The sequence below is a fragment of the Culex quinquefasciatus genome, chromosome 3 (genome assembly GCF_015732765.1).
Source record: "Culex quinquefasciatus strain JHB chromosome 3, VPISU_Cqui_1.0_pri_paternal, whole genome shotgun sequence".
NCBI lineage: Eukaryota > Metazoa > Arthropoda > Insecta > Diptera > Culicidae > Culex > Culex quinquefasciatus.
In genome coordinates this window covers 170,973,355-170,997,031 of record NC_051863.1, presented here as the reverse complement: position 1 = coordinate 170,997,031, position 23,677 = coordinate 170,973,355, and the positions used below count along the sequence as shown (strand labels likewise).

Here is a 23,677-nt window from a genome sequence, read left to right as displayed (position 1 = left end):
TGGGGCTTTCGCAAACGCCGATTGGCCGGGCCCAAATATGTACATATTTTGTGCCAATCATTTTCGGAACCAGAAACAAGATCCGATGACCGCGAGTCAAATGAAGTTTAAAAATAAAGTTAGAGAAAAAGTTAGATAGTGCGGAGAGAGTTGGAAGAAAATATCATTTCTAGCTTACATTTTTGAATTGGTCTATGCATTATGAGTTTCCAATGCTGATGGAACTTTTTGAAAAAAAAGAAATTAGATTTATTTTAATTGAAATAATTGAAATTAAAAAAAAATCCATCACAATCAATTTTACAAGTGACAAAGTGACAAAAACGAAACATTGAAATAAAAGCATTTTTGATCCCCACAAACCAACAAATCCGATGTTAAAATCGCATGCCAAAAAAAATGCACACCACCTTTGAGAGAAAGAAAACACGACGAGATTCAAACTGCGCCTTAGCCCGCACGGCTATTGGAACATTGAAGAGTGAAACGAATTGAAACTTATGCGCTAAGCAGTTCTCTGAGACTTCGGACAAGGATTCTTTTAGCATTTTTTCAGATTTTTTTTTGCATTTATCCAGAAAAAGATACACTCATAAAAAATACTTTTTTCTTATTTAAATGGAATTTTCACCCAACAAAATTGCAATTCATATTTGGAGATGTAACAGGTGACAAAAAATGCAATCTTTTGAGTGATGGCAAAAGTTAAGTTTTCTCTACATTACTAAAAAAGCATCAAGTTGTTAAGAAACGGTAATAAGTCAGAAAATATGCATTCGATTTCAAATATCAAAAATAGAATCAATGTAAAATGTTGTGATCTTTCCTTTGGGCTGATACGAATTTTATTTGAAGTTTTTGAAGCTTAATGATTGCAAAATAACTGAACTAGTGTAAAATGCATTTTAAACCCCTTTTTCCATGTAAATGCTGCAACTATGGCTTGTAATTTCAATATTTATATTGTTTATCTTTATAATGTTTACACCTTTAAAGAAGTTTTAGAATTCTTTTTAAAAAAATATTTTTTTGTTTGTTAGTATGTTATTTTTATAAGTATAAACATTATAAAATGTATAAATAAATGTTTAAACATAATCAAGCTAAAAACAATTTTGTGAGTTTTTGCATTCTTTCAAACAAAAGCAGGTATTTAATTTCAGAATTTTTAAATCATTTCTGTGAGTTGTAATTTTGATTAATTTCTGATAGTTTTTGCTTTCTTTGTTTTTAAAGCATTTAATTTGTAGAATTTTTGGGAGTTTTTGCATTCTTTCTAACACGAGCAGAGAATTGGTCAAAAAAAAACTTGGACGGGCTTTTTGAAAAAAATACACTAAAACAAAAATACACGCCACTTCTATGAGATTTTTCAGTTTTTAAGTTTAAAAGTTAAATTTTCAAAAAAAAAACAGTTGTAGTAAATGATTTTTGTGTTTTTTTGTGGAGAGACTTACCATCCTGTAGAGCGAGTTGTGGCGCTATAACCACGGCAAATAGAGTCCAGGGCATTCGTGGAAATACAATGTCCCATCCCAGAGGGTCCCGGAGTACCAAACCTTCTTAGCATGGTGCTCCCAACGAATACAACCAAATCACGGAGCGTATGGTGGTGTGTCCCCACGCTTCTTCCTCCTGTCGATTCAGAATTGTGTTGTTGTTCGAACACTCAGTGCTCAAACTCAACCCAATTACGAGTCATCTCTGCGATACGGCTTTACGCAGTAGGCCTGGCCGGTTTAACGCTTGTGATGTTTCAATGCATTCTAATGCAATGGCGCACTACAAATGTTAATAAATGACAAGAAGAGTGCTAGGCGTCATCTAACCTAAGGCACTCTCCAGGATCCCTTCGAAAAATTGGCTGCGCTAGGGTCTGATTAGATTATATTAGATTAGAGGAGAGACTTACCATCCTGTATTTTTAGTGAGTCTTTTTGTAACATTTTAGGCTATTTCCTCAAAAATTTAGAGTGAAAAAAAAAAAATCGTGACATCACCATCAAATTTAACTTTTAAACTTAAAAACTGAAAAATCTCATTGAAGTGGCGTGTATTTTGCCTTAAGTGTATTTGTTTCAGAAAGCCTGTCCAATTTCCTACAAGTTTGTCTTTGACCAATTTTTGCTATAATGTATCGGCTTTGAGATACAGTAATTTTTAAATTACATAATACAAAAATATTTAAATTACTTACGCCCTTCTCAAATGTCATTTTCGAGTACAATTGGCTCCATATACACAAAAATAGCTTATATAGGCCAAGGATAACATGTCTAAAAAGTTTCATTGAAATCGGAGAGGGTCGGGTACAAAAGTACCAGAAAAAATCCTGATTTGAGCTGGAATTACTCTACAGTTGAATATATTCAGAAAAAATTACACTACAAAATACATTTTTCTTATTTTATAGGAATTTTCACCCAAGAAAATTGCAATTCATATTTCGAGTTGTGACAAAATTGCAACCTTTTGTGTTGGTCGATATTAATATGGCAGCGCACAGTGGGCAAAAACGGGTGAAAAAACGGGTCTTTTGATGCTGTCAGTTTCTGCCTATCGAAATTATCATTTATAAAGTAAAAAAATTATGAGGAATCGATTGGTGTTACTATCATTAGCGGCAAATGACGGCAAGTGATCCATTTTACCTAATTTAGCCTTTTTTAGGGTGTTTTTCTCGAATATCTGTGTTGATCGATATTAATATGGCAGCGCACAGTGTGCAAAAACGGGTGAAAAAAGGGATCTTTTGATGCCGTCAGTTTCTGCCTATCGAAATTATCATTTATAATGTAAAAAATTATGAGGAATCGATTGGTGTTACTCTCATTAGCGGCAAATGACGGGAAGTGGTCCATTTTACCCCATTGTGCCTTTTTTAGGGTGTTTTTCTCGAACATCTTCAACTGCCGTAGTTTGCTGCACTTCTAAAGTATCTTAGTGTATGTAAAAAATCACGAGAAATTGATTAGTGACACTCTCAATGGCGGCAAATGACGGCAAATGACGGCAAGAGCCCATTTACCCCCTTTTTATGTGATTTTCTTTAATATCTTAAATTGCTGTAGTTTCCTACAGTTTTAAAGTATGTTATTTGATGTAGAAAAACGCGAGGAATCGATTAGTGACATTTTCATTGACGGCAAATGACAGCAAGGACCCATTTTGCCCAAGTTACCCCATTTTATGTGTTTTTCGTCAATATTTTTAATTGGTGGTGTTTTTACACTTTGAAATATGCTATTTTATGTAAAAAATCACAAGAAATCGATTGGTGACATTCTCATTGGTGACAAATGACGGCATGGGTCCATTTTGCCCCATTTAACCCTTTTAATGTGTTTTTCGTAAATATATTGAAATGACATAATTTCCTACAGTTTAAACGTATGTTGTTTTATGAAAAAAAATCACGAGGAATCGAGTGGTGGTGTTCTCATAAGCGGCAAACGATGGCAAAGTCTCGTTTTGCCCCATTTATACCATTTTATGTATTTTCTTTAATATCTTGAATTGCCGTGGTTTCCCAAAATAAAAGAAAAGTTATTTTATAAAGAAATTCTCGTGATTTTTTACATAAAATAAGATACTTTGAAGTGCGGCAAACTACGGCAGCTGAAAAACACCCTAAAAAGGCTAAATGGAGTAAAATGGACCACTTCCCGTCATTTGCCGCTATTGAGAATACCACCAATCGATTCCTCGTAATTTTTTACATTAAAAATGATAATTTTGATAGACAGAAACTGACGGCATCAAAAGATCCGTATTTTCCACCTGTTTTTGCCCACTGTGCAGCGTTGGAAATTTCACGAATAAACCATGACTATTGAAAATGGTTGAAATGGTCGAACATTTGTTTTGACTTAAGTTTTGACTGTCAGATAAAGCCTCTGAAGGAAAAGCGAACGAAAAAAAAATGAAGTTTTCTCTACATTACTAAAATATCATCAAGTTGTTAAGAAACGATAATAGGTCAGAAAATATGCATCGGATTCAAATATCAAAAATAGAATCAATGTAAAATTTTGTGATCTTTCCTTTAAAATAATTCACAAAATTTTCTTATCAACCCTAACCAATGCTTGAAAACGGATCTATTACTGATTGGGATTGCTCGATATTCGATAGAACTTTCTGTCAGTGATATTTTCCCAAAACGATTTTTGATCGCTGACACACAACGCCTATCATGATCGTCATTGCTTGGCGACGGCAGGCATGCCAGATTTTGAAGATTTTCGGGCACATCACAAAAACGCTAATGAGTTTAACTTGATGGCAAAATAATGTTTTACAAATCTGTTTTTGGCAAAAGAAGCAAAACATTGTTATCTTTTTCGTGAGTAATTCATTTAATTAAAAATCATCGAATAACATGGCAAAACAATACGTTTGAGCAGCCGCCCGAACGAGACAACGCGCTCTTTCTCTTTCTCTCGTTTTTGCCTCTCTCTCTTCCTAGTGTATGCTGCATGGTGACAGAAGCCATATAATTGCTATCGCGGTCATATAATTGCTAGTGCGGTCGTTTGACATTCTCGGTAGAATGTCAAACGACCGATCTCTAAGCGATTTTTTTTTCCTGGAGGGAACTCAATGATTGTGTGAGTGACTTTGCGTAGCACTCATTCCTTTGTGTGTGAAACGAACGAAATTAGAATGTAAAAATCAGATCGTCGTGGTGAAGATTGAGGTGTTCTGTCACCTATCACAAACAAAGTCGAAATTTCGCAAGCACCGACCCCAGCATTTGATATGGTTGAAAATAAGTGTTTGGGAACTTTTCAAATGATGAGGTTGATCAGGGGTGACCAAACTATGGCCCGCGGGCCAAACGTGGCACGCGGACCCATTTTGAAAGATTATGAAAAAAGGCCCTTTGACTTATCTGTAAATTGATTTTATTATTCTTAAAATTTAGGCTTAGCTTTATAAAACCTTTTATTTTTTGGTAATTTGAAATAAAGGTTTACCAATGCAATGGTCCCAAAAATTTAAATGTAATTGAAAATTGTTATTTCGTCAAGAAGTTCATCAAAGATTTTTGAAAATGAGTTATAAAACATTTAAAATTGAGTAAAGTAGGAAACAAATATAGCAAAAACATAGGTATTCCAAACTAATTTAAAAGTTTTAACGGACCATCCTCTAATTGACTAACATCTGATTCAAGCAGGCAAAAATGTATCAAAATTTTATTTAAATCAGAGGAATAAATTCTGACAAAATCCTTTTGCAAAGATTCTGTTTAAAAAAATAACACATTTTTTTAAAGTTGGTGTAAAGGGGTGTAGGGGCAAGCGTGGTTGCCTCGCACCCATTCGGCTTGGGTTCGTTCCCGGACAGTCCCGGTGGCATTTTTCGAGACGAGATTTGTCTGATCACGCCTTCCGCGAGAAATTTAAAATTACGCGAGAACCAACATTCGCGTAAATAGAGGCATCACTGAATAGGAAATAGAAATGAAACTGCAAATGAAAAAAGTGCAAGACAATTATAGTACTTCGCCCTGATATGATAAAGTGACTTAAACGCCATGTTGAGATAACAACGACCAACAAAATTTCTGCGCAGGCTCAACTTGGGGGGAAGCAATACCTTTGGAGTATCCAGAAACACAGGTACTTCGAATATTTCAAAAATATGTAGACACGGCGGGAATGGGTTTTCTGTTTTGAATTTTATGCAACAGTGACGAACCGCCCTGATTTTCCTTATGCGTTTATCTGTTTCATCAAATCGCTTTTCCCATACATTATTGAAGTTGCAATTTTTGGCCAGAAAAAAAAAACACCAAAATCAAAAAAAAAACTAGACCGGCTGACATTCACAATGAGTGTGCGAGTTCTGAACTTCACCGGTCAAGCTAAGCCGGTTGTTGCGCGGTATTTATACCTCACACATACCGATAATGGGCCCGGCGCGGTAGCAACGGACTCGGGCCTGGTTAGAGGTTGAACTTGACTTTGAAATGTTTGGGGCTCGCCACACAGCACTGACTGGTGGACCACGGCCAACAACTATACTGAGTTTGGAAGAGAGGGGGGGGGAAAACGCTTAAGCCTCATGCAAGTCAATATCAGCGCCTGCTTGGTTGCTACCTAGTTTGCGGAAGTATTTTCGTACTAAAGGGTGAAGTGCTTTCCACTGGTTGATTTTGAGCTATTTATAATATTATTCTTGCGAATGGTGTCGGTAAAAGCTTGCAATAAATTAGAACGAGAACCACCCTAAAGGTAGAGCTGACTTCCGCAAAAGGTGACGACGAGCTTCTTGAAAGGCAATCTTATTTGGACTGGCTGGACACCCGGCTGAGCGTGTGGGGGAGCGTGCTAATTGTTAAGGCGACCGCTTCTTGCTCGCGGTGGACGACCGCGGGGTGACATTGAGCAATTTATGATGGTACGCGAGAAGGGTATTTTGGACTCCGGGTTCTACCTAGTTTCAGGAGTGGAAGCAGATAATGACCGATTCATGGTGTTCAGGGGTAGCTTTTCGTGTAAGAGGAGTGCGTGGGTACTTCCTGATTCTTTTTAGTTTGGTAATAAGACGGTATAACTTACGGTTATCACTGTTATTACATTCCATTAAAGAACAAATAGAAAAAAAATGTATTTTTGATGGTATTTCCAACATTTTAAACCATCTATGGGTCATTCCAGATCAACCCTCTTTTTGACGATTTTATAAAAAAAACTTTTTTTTTTCTTTTAATCATAATATTATATTCAATCGTTTAAAGTTTAAAAATTCACTTTTGACCAATTCCTTATATTTTTTTTTATTTTATCACCATCGTGTTCCCCGGACAATTTGACTTATGAGCAACTCTCTACGAAATCGGCCGATTTCGACCATTTTTTTTGTATTTTTTGAATTGGCTCAAACTTTGTGGGGGCCTTCCCTGTGTCCAAATAAGCTATTTTGTGTCATTGGTTCACCCATACAAGTCTCCATACAATTTTGGCTGCTGTCCATACAAAAATGGTATGTATATATTCAAACAGCTGTATCTTTTGAGTGAATTTTCTGAACAATTTGGTGTCTTCGGCAAAGTTGTAGGTATTGTTGAGGACTTTTGAGAAAAAATAGGCACACGAAAAAAAAATTGGAGATTTTTTTATCAACTTTTTTTCACTAAAACTCAATTTCCCAAAATATGTATTTTTTGATTTTCGAGATTTTTTGATATGTTTTAGGGGACAAAAATCCGCAACTTTTGAGCCATAGAGAAACATGGTCAAAAAATCTGCCGCCGAGTTACAGTCATCCCTCATATTCGGAACAGTTTACAGATCGGCCAATGTTCAAAAAATCATAGAAAATCGATTATTGAACTTGATGATTCGCTTTTACCTTTATTTGAAAGCTTTTCTTGCGATCTTTCGAATGCTGTATCGAACAACTGCAAATTTTAACTTTTATATCAAGTTTTTTAAGAAAAACTTTGACCCTTAAAATCCACAAATTCGGAACACTTTTTTCTTACTAATGTAAACAAACTTTGGATCTCACCAGAAGTACATATTTATTACTAAATAATGACTTCACACACTGATACCAACGAAACTCAAGCTTAATAATGTTTTATAAATGGTCTTATAACTTTTTTTTTGTGAAAATATCTGTTAAATTCAAGTGTTCCACAATTGTGAGAGGCACAATAACATACCACAATTATGGAACAGGCAATTTGGAGGCAGTGTTTTGCAGCTCTGAACAAAACAGTCTCGAAATGCCGTTTTTTGTTCAAAAAGAACTCCTTTTGATAGTGAAATAGCAAGAGAATGTCCAAATAAAGGTCCTTAAAATAGAAGGGTCGCCAGAAAAGATTCATTTGGCATGCTATTGACAAATTATCACAAAAGTGTTCCGAATTTGTGGGTGTTCCGAATATGTGGGATGACTGTATGATTTTTTGAAAAAACAGTGATTTTTGGAAAAAAAATCGAAGTTTTATGCAAAAACAAGTTTGACATAATTTTTTAATGCAAAATTGAATTTGCAATCGAAAAGTACTTTACAGATTTTTTGATAAAGGGCTCCGTTTTCAAGAAGTAGCCACCGAAAGTTTGATTTAAGCGAAATATTTGCAGTTTTTCAATTTTTATAAAATAGTGACCATAAGTGACCATTTCTAAAAATATTTTTTTGGGTAGTTCAGAAAATTTGCTATAAAATTGTCTAAGAGGCATTGAAGATTGGGTCTCGGGTTGCTGAGATAGAGCCGCTTTAAGAAAAAGAAACACGAAAATTGAAGTTTTCTTGATCTCACCAAAATAACCCACCATTTTCTAATGACGATATCTCAGCAACTAATGGTCCGATTATCAATTTTAATACATGAAACATTCGTGAAATTTTTCCGAAATATTTTTTTTCTTTTCGAAAAAAATATTTCGAAAATTTTTAAATCAAGACAAACATTTTAAAAGGGCCAAACATTGAATATTACGCCTATTTAAAATGCTAGTCTTAATTTACAAAATTTCAAAATACTTTTTTCGAAAGGATCGGAAAATTTCACGAATGTTTCATGTTTTAACATTGATAATCGGACCATTATTTGCTCAGATAAGGTCATTAGAAAATGGTGGGTTGTTTTGGTGAGATTAAGAAAACTTCAAATTTCGTGTTTCTTTTTCTTAAAGCGGCTCTATCTCAGCTACCCGAGGTCCAATCTTCAATGTCTCTTAGACAATTTTATAGCAAATTTTCTGAAATTAAAAAAAAAAATATTTTAAGAAACGGTCAAACGGTCAAAAAAACAAAAGTGCTCGGATCGGGCTCAGATGTTTGGGTACCAAAATTTTTGCAATTAAAAGACGCAACTTTTGGTACTCAGACATGTATAGGTCATCGTTGAAATTTTGAAATTATCGCAGTTTTAGTGAAAAAAGTTGATTTTTTGCCAATTTCGTCTTTCTTCGGTTTTTGCGCGCGGCGCGTCAAAAAACTCGGATTTTATTTTCGAAAAATCATATCTCGGAATCCTGTTAATGAACTACTCCTCCCATTTTTTTAGTATGTTATGTAAAAATGTCCGGGGAATCCCATAAAAATATTTCCGGACATAGGCTTTTTGGTCCAGACACCGTCAAAACGGCATTTTAAAGTTTCATACGCCCTTTTCATATGTTGGGCTAGATTTTTGAAACTTCTTACTATTTTTCTTTGAAAAGCCAACTTATCACCTTTCATTTGCATATAAGACATTTGAAATCGGTTGAAATGGCGAGGAGTTATGATTTTTCGAAAAAAGTGGTTTTTGCGAAAATCGACGAAAGTGGCCATTTTGATCAGTAGTGCGGTGCCTGTGTGGACGCTCAGTCCTGTTTTTTCGTGTTATTTTCCGTCTCTTTTATGTCGCTGTTCGAGTGCATGGGATTGGTCATTATAATTAAATAATGGCATCAGTAGTGCGTTGCCTGTGTGGACGCTCAGTCCTGTTTTTTCGTGTTATTTTCCGTCTCTTTTATGTCGCTGTTCGAGTGCATGGGGTGATTGGTCATTATAAATAAATAATGGCATCAGTAATGCGGTGCCTGTGTGGACGCGCAGTCCTGTTTTTTCGTGTTATTTTCCATCTCTTTTGTGTCGCTATTTGTGTACATGGGGTGATTGGATTTCTTCTGATTCGTGTTGTTTTCATCTCTTTTGTGTCGTTGTTTGTGTGCATGGGGTGATTGGTCTTCTTCTTCTTCTTTTTTCTTTATTTTTAGTTCGCGCGTTCGTTGACCAATGAGTTTATTTTTGTCCTCTTTACATAGTTTTCGATAGAAACGATCCGAATTCTTTTTTTTTTCGAGACAAGCAAATCGTATTGCTGGATTAAGTCCTTTCTATATCATCGATGATCGGAAGGCACGCCGACGAATATGTTTTAAGGCTTATGATATAAAATCATTTTAATGAATAAAGCCCTTCTTACATCACCGTTGATCGGAAGGCACGCCGACGAAGAATTTCTGGAGGATCGCGGTCGAATTAATACTATATTTAAAATTCTAGATAGCTATCTTTCGGATTCGATTGTGAGTAGCGGGACTTCGCGGTTACTATGCAACGTATTTTTGGAGTCTTTTTATATTTTAAATTTATAAGTCCTTCTTTTATCATCGTTGATAGGAAGGCACGCCGCCGGTTAAGTTCGTTTAAGTTATTGTTTTAATTTCATTACAATCGGTTACGTGGTGTCCTGTTTTCTTTTCGTTTATATTCGTTGATCGTAATAATTTATTCCAACTGGCAGCTTTAGTATTAACTCATCTACTATTTTTGACATTTGCTCAAGTTATCTTAATTGTACCAACAGTAAAAATATACTGATAAGTCCAGCCCATAGCACTACCGCTCGGTTAGCACGCGTTCGATTAAAACAAACTTTTTAAATAATCAATTATTTATCTTTCCGCAGCCGGCTGCCTAAGATTTAAAATTTCAACCGATAAACAAAATGCTCATGGTCACATCACTGCCACTCGTGAATCCTGACCTCATACCCATCTACTAACCCCTCAAAACTCATGTGATACTTTGTCGGAGAAGCAGTCGATTGGGCGGTCTCTATCACTCAAGTATCGGACTAACATTCCCATCCACTTCCCCGTGACCCTACCACTGGTCGTGGCCGGCGCCGGTATTGATCAGCATGATAGGGGCCTTTGAGAAGTTGCGAAGCGAGGAAAGATAGCTCCCACTTATCTTCCACGGCTCGTGGATGTAACTTCTGGAGGTCCTGGTCAATAACGGAGTAGCAACTGCGGGTGGGCACCTATGCTATGCTATGCTATGCTATGCTATGCTAAATCGACGAAAGTGGCCATTTTTCAGACCACCCTAACACGGGGTAGGTCACCCTGATGGCCAAACAAAAAAATACGGGTCTAATTATTTCGGCCAGGGAACCCCCAGAAAAATTTTGAGCCCGATCCGAGCACTTTTGTTTTTTTTTCATGCTGTTTTCGTGGGGAATTGTTGAAAATATAATATTAGCGGGCATTCAAGGGTTGAAATTTTATTTTTGTCGAGTTCCTTGGACAATTTTCTATAAAATGCAACCTGTAGAAAGTCTTTTTCTCAAATAGTTACAATATTATGATTAAAAGAAAAAATCCTCAAAAGGCGGTGTCAAAAATAGAGGGTTGGCCCAAAAAGCTCCAAACTTGGGATTTCTGATAACTATCGATAGATGAACGTTGCCTTAAAAGTTTGGTCCAAATCGATGAAGGTCGAGTCCAAAAGTGTACTCAGTTGACCTGGAATGCCCCCTATTTATTTTTCCCCGCAAAAAAAATAAGATTTGTAATTATGTTCTTTTGTTCAAGCTCTCAGATTACTAAGCCCTCAACATTTCTGATTTCTGCGTTGCAATTTTGCACAGATATCTGTGGAAGGTACGTGCAGCATTCTCCGTCAAGCAAAATGAACGGACCCAAGTCGTTGAACCGTTCTGCTCCATAGGAATCGGCACCGACGAAACCGGTTGTCACAAAACGTTGCAATGATAATCGGCGTAGAACATCCCAGACAAAAAGAGGAACAATAATTGGTACAACAAAAACAGACTTCTTTCACAAATTGCGAGGGCTACTTTTTTGTTTGATTGTCTGTGACAACGCGGAGAGGAGTGCACTATCCGGTTAATAAATTCAAACCAGAGCAATGCACTGATAAAGGAAATACTTAAGCTCAGGCTTCTCAGTCTGTTCCAGTTGTATACAATCTACACTGAGAGTGTAACGAACCGCAGAATTTACGTCAAAACGAGAAAAAGTTACCCGGAAAGCAAAGCCAGAAATACTTGAATTGATCGATACTTTATCTGTTCTATTCCTCCTGGCACGGCTCACGTTCAAGGTTTTGCGGTGGTGAGCAAAGTTTTGGCCGCCACCTTTAACGTATGGAAACGTGATCGGAAAGCAGAAGTGATCGGTTGTGTCACATTTTTATATAAAACAAAAAAAATCTTGGCTTAAAATAAATAAATTAGGTTTTAAACATTTCGAGTAACATTTTCACATCAAAAATTTATTTTACATATAATGACAAAAAGCAAAAACTGACACTTGTAAATTTATAACAATTTCAATTTTCTAATCTAATCTAATCTAGCGCAGCCAATCTTTCGAAGGGATCCTGGAGAGTGCCTTAGGTTAGATGACGCCTAGCACTCTTCTTGTCATTTATTAACATTTGTAGTGCGCCATTGCATTGAAAATGCATTGAAACATCACAAGCGTTAAAGCGGCCAGGCCTACTGCGTAAAGCCGTATCGCAGAGATGACTCGTAATTGGGTTGAGCTTGAGCACAGAGTGTTCGAACAACAACACAATTCTGAATCGACAGGGGAGGAAGAAGCGTGGGGACACACCACCATACGCTCCGAGATTTGGTTGTATTCGTTGGGAGCACCATGCTAAGAAGGTTTGGTACTCCGGAACCCTCTGGGATGGGACATTGTATTTCCACGAATGCCCTGGACACTATTTGCCGTGGTTATAGCGCCACAACTCGCTCTCTGTAACAGTATTCCTAATTCCAGTCCAAGCTTACCAAGTCGTCATGGCCTAGTGGTTAGCATTTTTGCTTACCAACCCAAAGGACGGAGGATTGAACCCCGCCTCGAGCGACTTTGATTTTTCGTTCATATTCATCATTTCAAATTCTGTGTACTTAACATTATCGTTGGGAGTAGATGGGAATCGAACCCAGAACCATTCGCTTACAAAGCGAACACCATAACCAGTCAGCCACGGCCGCTCCTAATAAATTTATAACAATTTCAATTTTAGAAAAAAAATCCCACGAAACCACCTCATTCATATTCACAATGCGTCACAAAAACGCCCCTTCTTTTGCCAAGCTTTCAAAAGCTTACCAGAATCAGCTCCTACAAACCCAACCCAAAAAAAAACAAGAACTGCTCGTTTGAAGTTGTCAAAGAAGAAGGGGGCAGTTAAATTTGGCGCAAAAAAAAGAAACGAAAAAAAACAGGGCTGTCTCGCCGGGTCTGGCCGGAATGGAAGAGAACGATTTCGGGTGTCCCAGGTCAAGGTCGCCGGGGTTCTGTTTAATATATGGGCATTTTAATAAAATGAATCACCCGAATAAAATAATGCTTGCCAGCCAAAAAGGGAAGCTCGAGCGAATGGTTTGAAAAAGAGTTAAAGATAGAAATATTTATTCAAAATAAAGGGTAATAATTTATGTTTAACATTTCTGAATAAAAGGCCAAAAAAAGCTTTCACTTTGAAATCAAAACATGGTAATCAAGGTTATTTGATTTCAGATGCTGCGATGCTACAGCGAAAATCAACGATTAAATTTTTCAACCCTCGACATCAAATTTTTTTTTACCGTGTTCTTTAATAAGAAGGAAAAAACAAACAAACAAAACAAATTTGGGTGCGAGTTTGTCGCACAGCCGCAAGAAGTTTTATGGCGGGCTACCATCGCCGCTATTTTTGGAAATAAAGATGACTTGGCAAATTAGGGACCTACATAGGGAAATGAAATGATCTGGGAGAAATTTCAAACACCCAAAGTCAGTACAATTTAAGGTTGAAAAACTTGTGGTTTCATTTTGGTGCTGATACGTTTTTTGTACCAAACAAGCACAAACATAAAAAAAAACTACTAGATTTTTATAAACAACAGTTTTCCAATAATTGTGATAGTTATAAATCTCGCATTTTGGCCAAATTTATTTTATACCCGAGCAGACGGAAATAACTTGGGAATAACACATTTTGATATTTGAAAATACTAGACCAATAACATTTTATGTTATTTATAACAAGAATTGTTATTCGCCGCCATGATTTTTTTGTTATTGGATTGTTATTGTAATAACAGACTAAGAACACTTTAGTTATTCTTCGAACAAATTTTTGTTATTATTTTTTGTTATTTTAACAACTAATCCGATCATCCCAGAAACATGTTGCGGTATTCTTCCATAACAAAAAATATTATTCCCAAGTTGTTTTTGCTGTCAACCAATATCGGACCAATAACAAATTTTATTATGATAACATAAACTGTTATTAAACTCTTATGTCAAAATCGATTTTTCAAGAAGATTCCATAACACTTTCTGTTATTTTAACAGTATTTGTTATTGAAATGGCATGAATTTTGTTATTGCCGTCTGCCCGGGTATTGATTCCGACCTTATTCTTACATGGTCTTGTTGCTCGATTGGAACGCCGATTTGACAGTTCGATTGGAACCCTGAGAGTGACATTTCGCCTCTCCATATAGAATCTCTAGGCGGAATCACATAATAAAAAAAAAACAAATATTTGACAGATGAAAGACTTATTCACTTCAACTTTCAGTACACTGCTTAGTTATCATTTTAAATTATTATCACTTTAATTATTTCTATGTTATTTTGAAAACAGATTTTTTGACATTTTAAAGTGACGAAATGGCATTCCATGAAATTAAATAGCATTCATTTTAGTGCTGAAAAAATAATCTTTTCAACACTTGAATAAAAAAAGCCTTTTTGATGCTACATTGGTTATTGAATTGAACCAACATTCGAATGCTAAACTAAAGCCTGGAAACAAACGATTCCCAGGAAAATAATATTCAGAAGTTTTTTTTAAATATGTTGAATTCAACTCTGTGCAAATATCAAAAACTCTTCATATTGCATCTTGTTGCATAAACTACTTTTAAAAATCTGATAAATTTCGCAAACTTATAGGAAATTGGAAATATTTAAATTACTTACGCCCTTCTCATATGTCATTTTCGAGTACAATTGGCTCCATATACACAAAAATGGCTTATATACCCCTAGGATAACATGTCTAAAAAGTTTCATTGAAATCGGAGAGGGTCGAATACAAAAGTACCAGAAAAATTCGTGAAAAAATTACAAAATATCGAGTTCTATGAAAATTTTTGTATTTTGAAAAAAAAAACTCGTATTAAGGGGTTACATACATGTAGAAAATCAAAAATTTCATATTTTAGAAAATTTATTAAATCAACTTAAAAGATGATTTTCAATCACTCCTGAAAGTATCATGAAGATAGGTATTTCATGATTAAACTGAGTAAAAGCCGATTTACGCTCAAAATTTTGCCATGCGCAAAGCGAACTGTCAAACTTTGTGAGCGTTTTTCTCTGAACACCGAGTAGATTTACGGGTGCCACGATATCTCGAGATGGGATGGACCAAATTGGCTGAAATTTGAGGTGAAGACTTGCAAGACATATCCCGTGTGCATGACGAAGCGCGATTTTGAAATTTAGCATTTTTCAAAAATACAAAAATCAAAAACCGGCAATTTTTTATATGAAAAATTAAAACATTTTTATCTTTTTATAGAATAAACATTTTGAAAATCGGGCTTCGTCATGCACACAACGAGGCTCCACCAAAATTTTGAGCCGATTTGGTCAAAGCAGTGTGGAGATATCGTGGCAGCCGTTTTTTGAAACTGCTACCTTAATATAGCTATATCTCGGCAATTATACAACCAAATGTCTTCAAATTTATTTTGATAACAGTTTAATATATATATTTTAATGCCATGAAAACAGATTAAAAAAAAAGTTTACGTGTGTGCTCAAACCAACCTCTTACATTTTTGCCGATTTACTTGTATGTAACCCCTTAAGTTAAAATAATACCATCGTTTGATATCCATATTGAAAATAAAAACAATTTTATTTATTTTTTTTTCAAAATTATGAGCAATTCTCCACCAAAACCGGAAAAGGATCTTACTTTTATTTTAGGATTTGGTTCAAGCCATTTTATTACTTTGGCTCACCCATACAAGGCTCCATACTATTTTGGTAGCTGTTGATACAAAAATGGTACGTAAATATTCGAAAATCTGTAACTTTGGAAGGAATTTTCCGATCGATTTGGTGTCTTCCACAAAATAGAAGGTATTGACGAGGACCATTCAGAAAAAAAGATACACGAATATATTGTTTTGCCGATTTTTTTTTCAAAGATTTGATTTTTTTAATTTTAATAATTTAATTTTTGATTTTTTATATTTTTAGGGGACAACAAACCGCAAGAATTTAGCCTTAGAGAAGTATAAACAACAATTTTTCCGCCAAGCTATAATTTTTTTTTTGAAAAAAAAAGTTTTTGGAAGGAATAGAAATATTAGCCATAAAATTCGTTCAATCTGGTTTTAAATGCAAAATTAAGTAAGCAATCGAAAATTATAAGATTGTCATAAAGATTTTTTGTATAAGATGCACCGTTTTCAAATTATTGCCAAATAAAGTTTAATTTGAACTGAAAAAGTCCCGTTTTTCGATTTATTTCAAACAGTTTCCTTGATTGTCAATTCCTGAAAATATTTTTTTAAGTTGAAGAAAATTCCAATGAAATTGCATAAGAGACATTGAAAATTGAAACTTTGGTTGCTGAATACAACGAATAAAAGAAAAAGAAACAAGAAAATTGATGTTTTTTAAGTCTCTTCCAAACGTTCCCACATTTTCTAATACCAATATCTCAGAAACTAATGGTCCAATTATCAATGTTAAAAAATGAAACATTTGTGAAATTTTATGATCTTTCTGAAAAAAATATTTGGAAATTTTAAAATCAAGACTAACATTTCAAAAAGGCCAAACATTCAATATTATTGTTGTGAAATTTTTTAGCATGTTTTGGGAGTCTACATGTCCCCTAAATGATTAGTCGTAATAAGTTATCTGAGCTATTTCCCCGAAATCGACCGATTTCTTATAAAATAAAGAAAAGATATATTTTCTGAGTATAATTATATTTTTTCCTAATAGGCATATTTTGAAAACTGCTTCACTTAAATAAGTATGTCAAACCAGCCGCACTCTGCCCGGTACAAAACTTTCAGCACAGTCACTAAGCTCTCATTTGCGCCTCTGACCATACATTTACGGCTTCCACGAAATGAGCTTTTACTTTCTCTCTCGAAGCCACAGCGTGTGTATGTGAGTGCTGCTCTTGTCAACAGAACAGCCACACCAGAGTGAGTTGCAGTGAGTTTTTCGCACTTGGTCACTAATTCACCAAACCTGAGAGGGGCACCCTTAACATACACCCAAACCGAAAATATCTGCCAGCCAAAGATATCACCACCAACTAGAAAACACAAAAAAAGTTTCTAACGACGGGATTCAAACCCAGCACCAACAGTAAGGACTGGCGCCTTAACCCGCTCGGCCATCAGACCGAAGAAGATTGCAAAAGATAAACGCATATAGATTGGCTACATATTGTAGGGTGTATTATAATATTACAAAAAGTTTCATAAAATAATGCACACGCAGCTGGATTACCACTTTGTTGCTGTGTAAGTCACATCCTTTGCAAGCGGGTTTCTTCAATCCAAAGATTCGCACTCCCTCGTTTGGGTGTACTACCCGAGTGGGGATTCCATTCAAACAGGTTTGCGGTTCTCTCCGCGGTCCTCCTCCGTGCGCCAGGCAGGCAAACCCGGTGAAGAAAGTCGAGGGAGAAAAGTTAAGTAAAGTGAGCGTTATGTAAAAATTGTTTTCTTTTTTCTGCACGTTCGAGAGTTGAACTTTTTGACCAACTCAAGCTCAAGAGGACGCGTTGTTGACGCGATGGCAACGATTGCGCAATAGCATGGTGTCCCCATGGGTGGATGACGAAAGGCGGCCGCTGAGAGTGCTGTTGACTCTGGGCTGGCGGAAATTAATAAAAAGTGCCAGTATTGGATCCTTTGCTGAAGCTTTGGTAGGAGGTTTAGGGTTTGTGGTAATAGCTGCGTAATGCTTAATCGTAAAACACGCAAAAAGGTCCAACTGATGCAAATCCGGGTCGAACAGAAAAAGAAGCAATCTGGTTTCTCTGCACTGCTGTAATCACACTTCATGATGTTGTACCATTTTTTTATTAGTGAAAGTGTAAAAGTAGGTTGCTCAGGATATTTGTTTGAAAAAAAGATTAATTTTTCCATAGCTGAAAATTTTGCTGGGTGTGAAATGTTTGCTACTCATTACGAATTTTGATTTCCAAAATTATGTTCAAGTTTCGATTGAGTATCTCTTTGATTTCGCAAATCGACTTTTCTTTGTATGTTTTTTTTTTATTTGGACAAAACTTCGTCCTTGTATTCCCTATGTTGAAAGAAGTCATTTTGTATCAATATTTTCTTCCATGCAAGTCATACATACACTTTTGAGTGCTGTTCATACAAAATTGGTTTTAAATGTATGAAATTATAAATCTTGAAAAGGAATTTTCTGATAGATTTTGTGTCTTGGGTAAAGTTGTAGGTTATGATTAGTACTTTTAGGAAAAAAAATTGACAAAAGGAAAAAAAATCCGATTTTTTTAATTAACTTTTTATCACACAAAGTTGAATTCCCACAAAATCTATTGTTGAATTTTTAATTTTTTTTTATATATGTTTTAGGTCATCCTTCAAGCCATAGGGCATGATGGTGCAGTATCTGTTTCCGAAGATAAGGTTTAAAAAAGTTTAAATATCGAATTTGAAATAAAAATCACTTAAACATATTTTTTGATAGAATATAACGTCAAGTTTTAGCAACTTTTGGGCTTAAAAATACTACTTGAGAGAAGCTCCGAAAAAAATATTTCTGAAAAGCTGAAAACATTTTTTTTTCTCTGAGAGTTTGAAAATTGGACAATTAGATTTGAAGATACAGATACACACAAAATTCAAATTGAAGAAAATTAGTTATTCTCAAAGTTACATAATATATGGCAGTAATTTTCAACTGAAGATATTTCGATTCGATTTTCACTTGTTAATAAAGATTTTTTTGTGAAAACAAGCATAGCTTTTGAAAAGTACTGCAAATAGATTATTTTCCTCATTTCATATTATAGAATTAGGGTAGTACAAATTTCATTTAAAGTTCTGAATAATTAATTGCTCTAAATTCAAATTTGAAAACAAACAGCATAACCTGATGATCAAAATATGAAAAGAAAATTCCTTATCATTTTTGAGATTTTTCCCATACATCTGTTTAAAAAAAAATAGTTTGTTGAAGTACTTAAAAACTGGTTCAATTGAATCGGTTTAAAATTATCACGAAAAGATTGTTGATATTATTTGAAGAATTTTGACATCTTGCATGACATGACTTGCAGTAAAAAGGTGGAGTGGGTTCAAACCGGTACCGGTTATTAGAACCGGTTCGACTGAATTGGTTAAAATTTATCACGAAAAGATTGATGAACTTATTTGAAGAAATTTCACACGTCGCATGGCATGACTTGCAGTGAACACACGGAATCGGTTTAAACCGGTACCGGTTGTTTAAACCGGTTTAACTGAATCGGTTCATATTCATTACCAATACATTGTTGAGATTATTTGAAAATGGTTGACACGTCGCACTACATGGTTTGCTTTAAAAACAAGGAATCGATGCAAACGGTACCGGTTATTTGAATCGGTTCAAATTTAACACGAATAGTTTGTTAAGATTATTTGAAGAATTTTGACACGTCGCATGGCATGATTTGCAGTAAAAACACTAAATCGGTTCAAACCGGTACCGGTTATTTGAACCGGTTCAATTGAATCGGTTCAAATTTATCACGAATAGTTTGTTGAGATTATTTGATGAACTTTGACACGTCGCATGGCATGATTTGCAGTAAAAACACTGAATCGGTTCAAACCGGTACCGGTAATTTTACAGGTTCAAATTAATCGGTTCAAATTTATCACGAAAAAATTGTTGAGCTAATTTGAAGAGTTTTGACACGTCGCATGGCATGGTTAGCGATACAACCCCGGAATCGGTTCAACCGGTACCGGTAATTTTACCGGTTCTATCGAATCAGGTTGAATTGCTCATATATCGATTCCGGGAATAATTTCATGAATTTTGATATGTCTCATGACCATATTTCTTCAAAATTTGGCTTTATAGTTCAAATGAATATATAATTGTAAAAATAGTTACGATAACTATTTTTAAAAAAATTGTTTAAATATTTTTAACATGTTTTAAATATTTTTCCCATAAACTATAGGTTTTCCCCTTTCCAAAAACCTTTATAAGTTGGTATTTTAGGTCATTTTACGATGTGCTCTGGGCCCTTGAATTCCATGTAACGCTGTTTTTTTTTCGTTTGGCCCCGCCCCCCGGGGACCCGCCCCCCTAAACCACCATATAAAATATTTTTTTATTAAAGTTGATTAATTTTCGAATCCAATGGTATATATGAAGTTGATATTTCATGTAATTTTCACCAAGTTACAGCTTGTTGAAAATCCATGTAACGCTAAAACGGGGCTTAGTAGTCTACGGGTACCGTAAACTGGGGTGACTTTGATAGCCCGGGGTGACATTGATAGAAATTTGATTTGGCCACTAATTTTGATACATCCAATGTAACAGTCACATTTTTGCATATATGTTCGATAAGAAGCTATCCCTTAATGCTTACATACTTAAAATTCTCAAAAATGTTTAGATACTTATTTGCAGGCATTCGAAAAACCTATCAAAGTCGCCACGGGCTATCAAAGTCACCCCAGTTTACGGTACTTTTCTGGCATAGTTGCCTGACTGTTAACTAAGTTACTTTTGAAAATCTGGCAACCCTGACTATAATAAGTAATAAAGTGATATTGATAATCTTCAGGAAAAACATTGTATTGAATTGTTGGACAGGTATTTGAATACAGCGCAGACTCGATTGTCCTAAGGCCTCGTAAAAATTTCTCTTCGGATAATCGAATCACGTATATTTTTTTTGTTGTCTTTTTGTCATATTTTTTTAGTTGTATTTTTTGTGTTTTTTTTTTCAAAAAACCTTTTTGAGCTTAATTAGAATTTTTAAATCCAAGATGGTGGCCAAAATGGCGGTGATTAAATATTGAAAAAATGCATTTTTTTTTAATTTTATAGGCAATCAACCAGTCAAATTCTAATTTGATGTTAAAAATTAGAAATAAAAAAAACACGAAAAAAAATATTTTTGTCCATGATTCGATTATCCGAAGTCCCATACAAACTTTCGAATAATCGAACATCGGATAATCGAAACTTAGGATAGTCGAGGCTTCGGATAATCGAGTCTGGACTTTACCAAATGTTAAGGTGTGAATACAATGTCCTGAGATATCGGGATTTTCAAACTTTTAATGGTCTCGGATGTTGCTTTGGTTGAAAATGTCTAAAGTTTTTTTTTTTTTTTTTTTTTAATTTATATTTATTCAAATTTCTTTTCCATGTACATTCATTCAGTTAAAATATTATTGAGTGTCCAATCACAAACGATGACTTTTCACCTCAATTTTAAATACTAGCAACTTTCATTTATTCATGAAATATTGTAGCTTTCGCTATTCAGTGATTTCAAATGTAGGAGGTCCTACATGTACAAAAGGAAAAGGGATACCTTAAAACTAACTTATAAACTATATAAAGAGCGGATCAATGCAGCTGAAGACTGCAATGATTTTTGTCGAAATGCATCAATTATCTTATTGGACATAACATCCAAAGTGTCAACTTCGGCTAATTGATGAAGTTCACTGGTGCTGAACCAGGGAGGAAGTTTCAGAATCATTTTCAGAATTTTGTTCTGAATCCTCTGAAGTTTTTTCTTCCTGGTTAAGCAACAGCTTGTCCAGATCGGCACAGCATAAAAAATGTCTAAAGTTGTTCTCTTCAATTGGATGGTTTTGTTACATTCTCGGACACATTTGTGTATGAATTTAATTTAAAATGCCTAACTTTCTTGTAAATCCGTGCCTAGTCACCGACATTTTAAAGATTTTAAACATTTCGCAAACCACCCCGTACTCACCCAAATGCACACCGGCTCGCTGCCCATGAAGGACGCAATGTCCTTCAGGTGCGCCCCGATCGAGCGGGAATCGTTCGCGACGGCACTCTCCAGCAGCTCGGCCTCATCGGCCATCATCCGCTGCAGGTCGGCGTCGGTCGCCGCCAGGATCTTCTCCTCCAGATCGTCAATCTCCTTCACCGTCAGCACCGAGTCCAGCTTGACGCCGGGGACGCCACCTGCGGCTGCTGGTCCGGCCGCTGCTGCTCCAGCGGCCGCTTCACCAGCTGCCCCAGCGGTGGCCGTTCCGGCGGCCAGGATTGTAGGGGCCGCCGCTGCGGTGGCATTGCTTTGCTGCCTCCAGAAGGGATCACTAGTTACGGAACACGCGTAATACAGACATATCGAAACCAGCAGGATGCTGGCACTGGTGTACACCCGGATGCTGGGCAACGGAATCGATCCGTTCAGAACGACCGGCATTTTCGGGAACACTGATTTTTTCCTAAATTTTGTTGAAGACTTGGCTTCTCTCTCTCACACACAACTCACTTGACAACGACCTGTTCGGTCCACCGCGATAGGAACATTAACACAAAATATTACCGCACTTGGCCCAACTAAGTAGACACATTTTAGCCAGAATTCTTCTCACCACTTAGCACACTTAGAACACGCCAACCGTAACGTCTCGTACACAGCTTCTGCAATGAAAAAATAAACAAAAACACAAACAGTTTAGTCAAGCAGTTAGCAAACAATCTGATAAGGCAAATAGCCAATGCAAGATTCAGAAGGTGGCAAATGTCGAATTATTGCCAACCGGAAACGTAAACAAAAAGAACCATTTAAGCTTAAACCATAAACAACGCCATTAATCCAGCGGGAAGGCATATTCCACTGACCGTGAATATCGTCGGAAATTTTCGAGCCAAATGTTTACCCCCAACCCGAAAAATACTCTTTTATCACAAAACTGGTTATCTTCCCCTATCGACCAGAGCCAATATTACAACACCTACTACATAGTCGAACCTGCGGGACGACGACTAATTTGCGTAGTAGATTTTGTTTTGCCTGCGACGACGCTGGTACAAAATGACACAAGGTGAAATTTGTTTGTTTGTGTTAGCAGCAGCACCTGGTTCGGTACTAGCCGCAGCGATTAGTCATCGTCGGTATTCACTAGTGAGTGTTTTTTTGTATTGGTTGATGTAATTCTACTGCTGTAAAATTTAAATTTAATTTAAATAAGTGTTTCTGTTGAGAGAAATGTTTAACGATAACAAAATAAAAATCAGTTCTAAAAAATAGATTCGGCTGTCGATACTTTTCGTTTAATGTTTGTCCCGTATCTGAAGAAAAAAATCTGAATTATACGTATTTAAAGTTCAGTATATTGATTTACATCAGGTTGACATTTTTTTCAATTTCGTTTTTTCGTCTTAAAATGCAATTACTTGAACCTTGGAAAAAAATCGCAGCACGACTTTTGACGGTTCGAAATTCTTCTAGAGAATTTAAAAGTTGTCGTTTTTCAATTAGTTTGCTTAAAGTTCACATTTTCTTGTGATAAGATTTTGTATAGTTTTCAAAACAGGTCATAAGTGCAACTTCTTTGTTAGAACCACCGAACCATGGGGAAATATTAGTTGGGAGCGGACATACTCAGTGCAAAAGTGAAAGTGTTCACGTCAAACGATCGGCCTGTCTCCTGAGAAGAACCTGGAATCTGACGATCGGGATACCACCTCGCGGCGTCTTTTGAAGATTTGAGCTTTATGTTATAGATTTGCTGTTTCTTGGTGAGAGATTTCCATCATCCATCCATCATCCATCCATCATAAGATGTTAAATTATTATATTCCCCTATATTATGATATTATTA

The 23,677-nt window shown here is 35.8% G+C and overlaps 1 protein-coding gene across 1 annotated transcript in view; it reads right to left on the bottom strand.

The window, feature by feature from the left end:
* Positions 1-23,677, bottom strand: part of LOC6049147 (E3 ubiquitin-protein ligase AMFR) — an 82,361-nt gene that overhangs the window by 42,855 nt on the left and 15,829 nt on the right. Inside the window, exon 2 of the mRNA XM_038258586.1 lies at positions 21,811-22,493. Coding sequence (XP_038114514.1) covers positions 21,811-22,272 — 462 coding nt within the window. The 5' untranslated portion in view covers positions 22,273-22,493. The remainder of the gene's footprint in view (positions 1-21,810; positions 22,494-23,677) is intronic.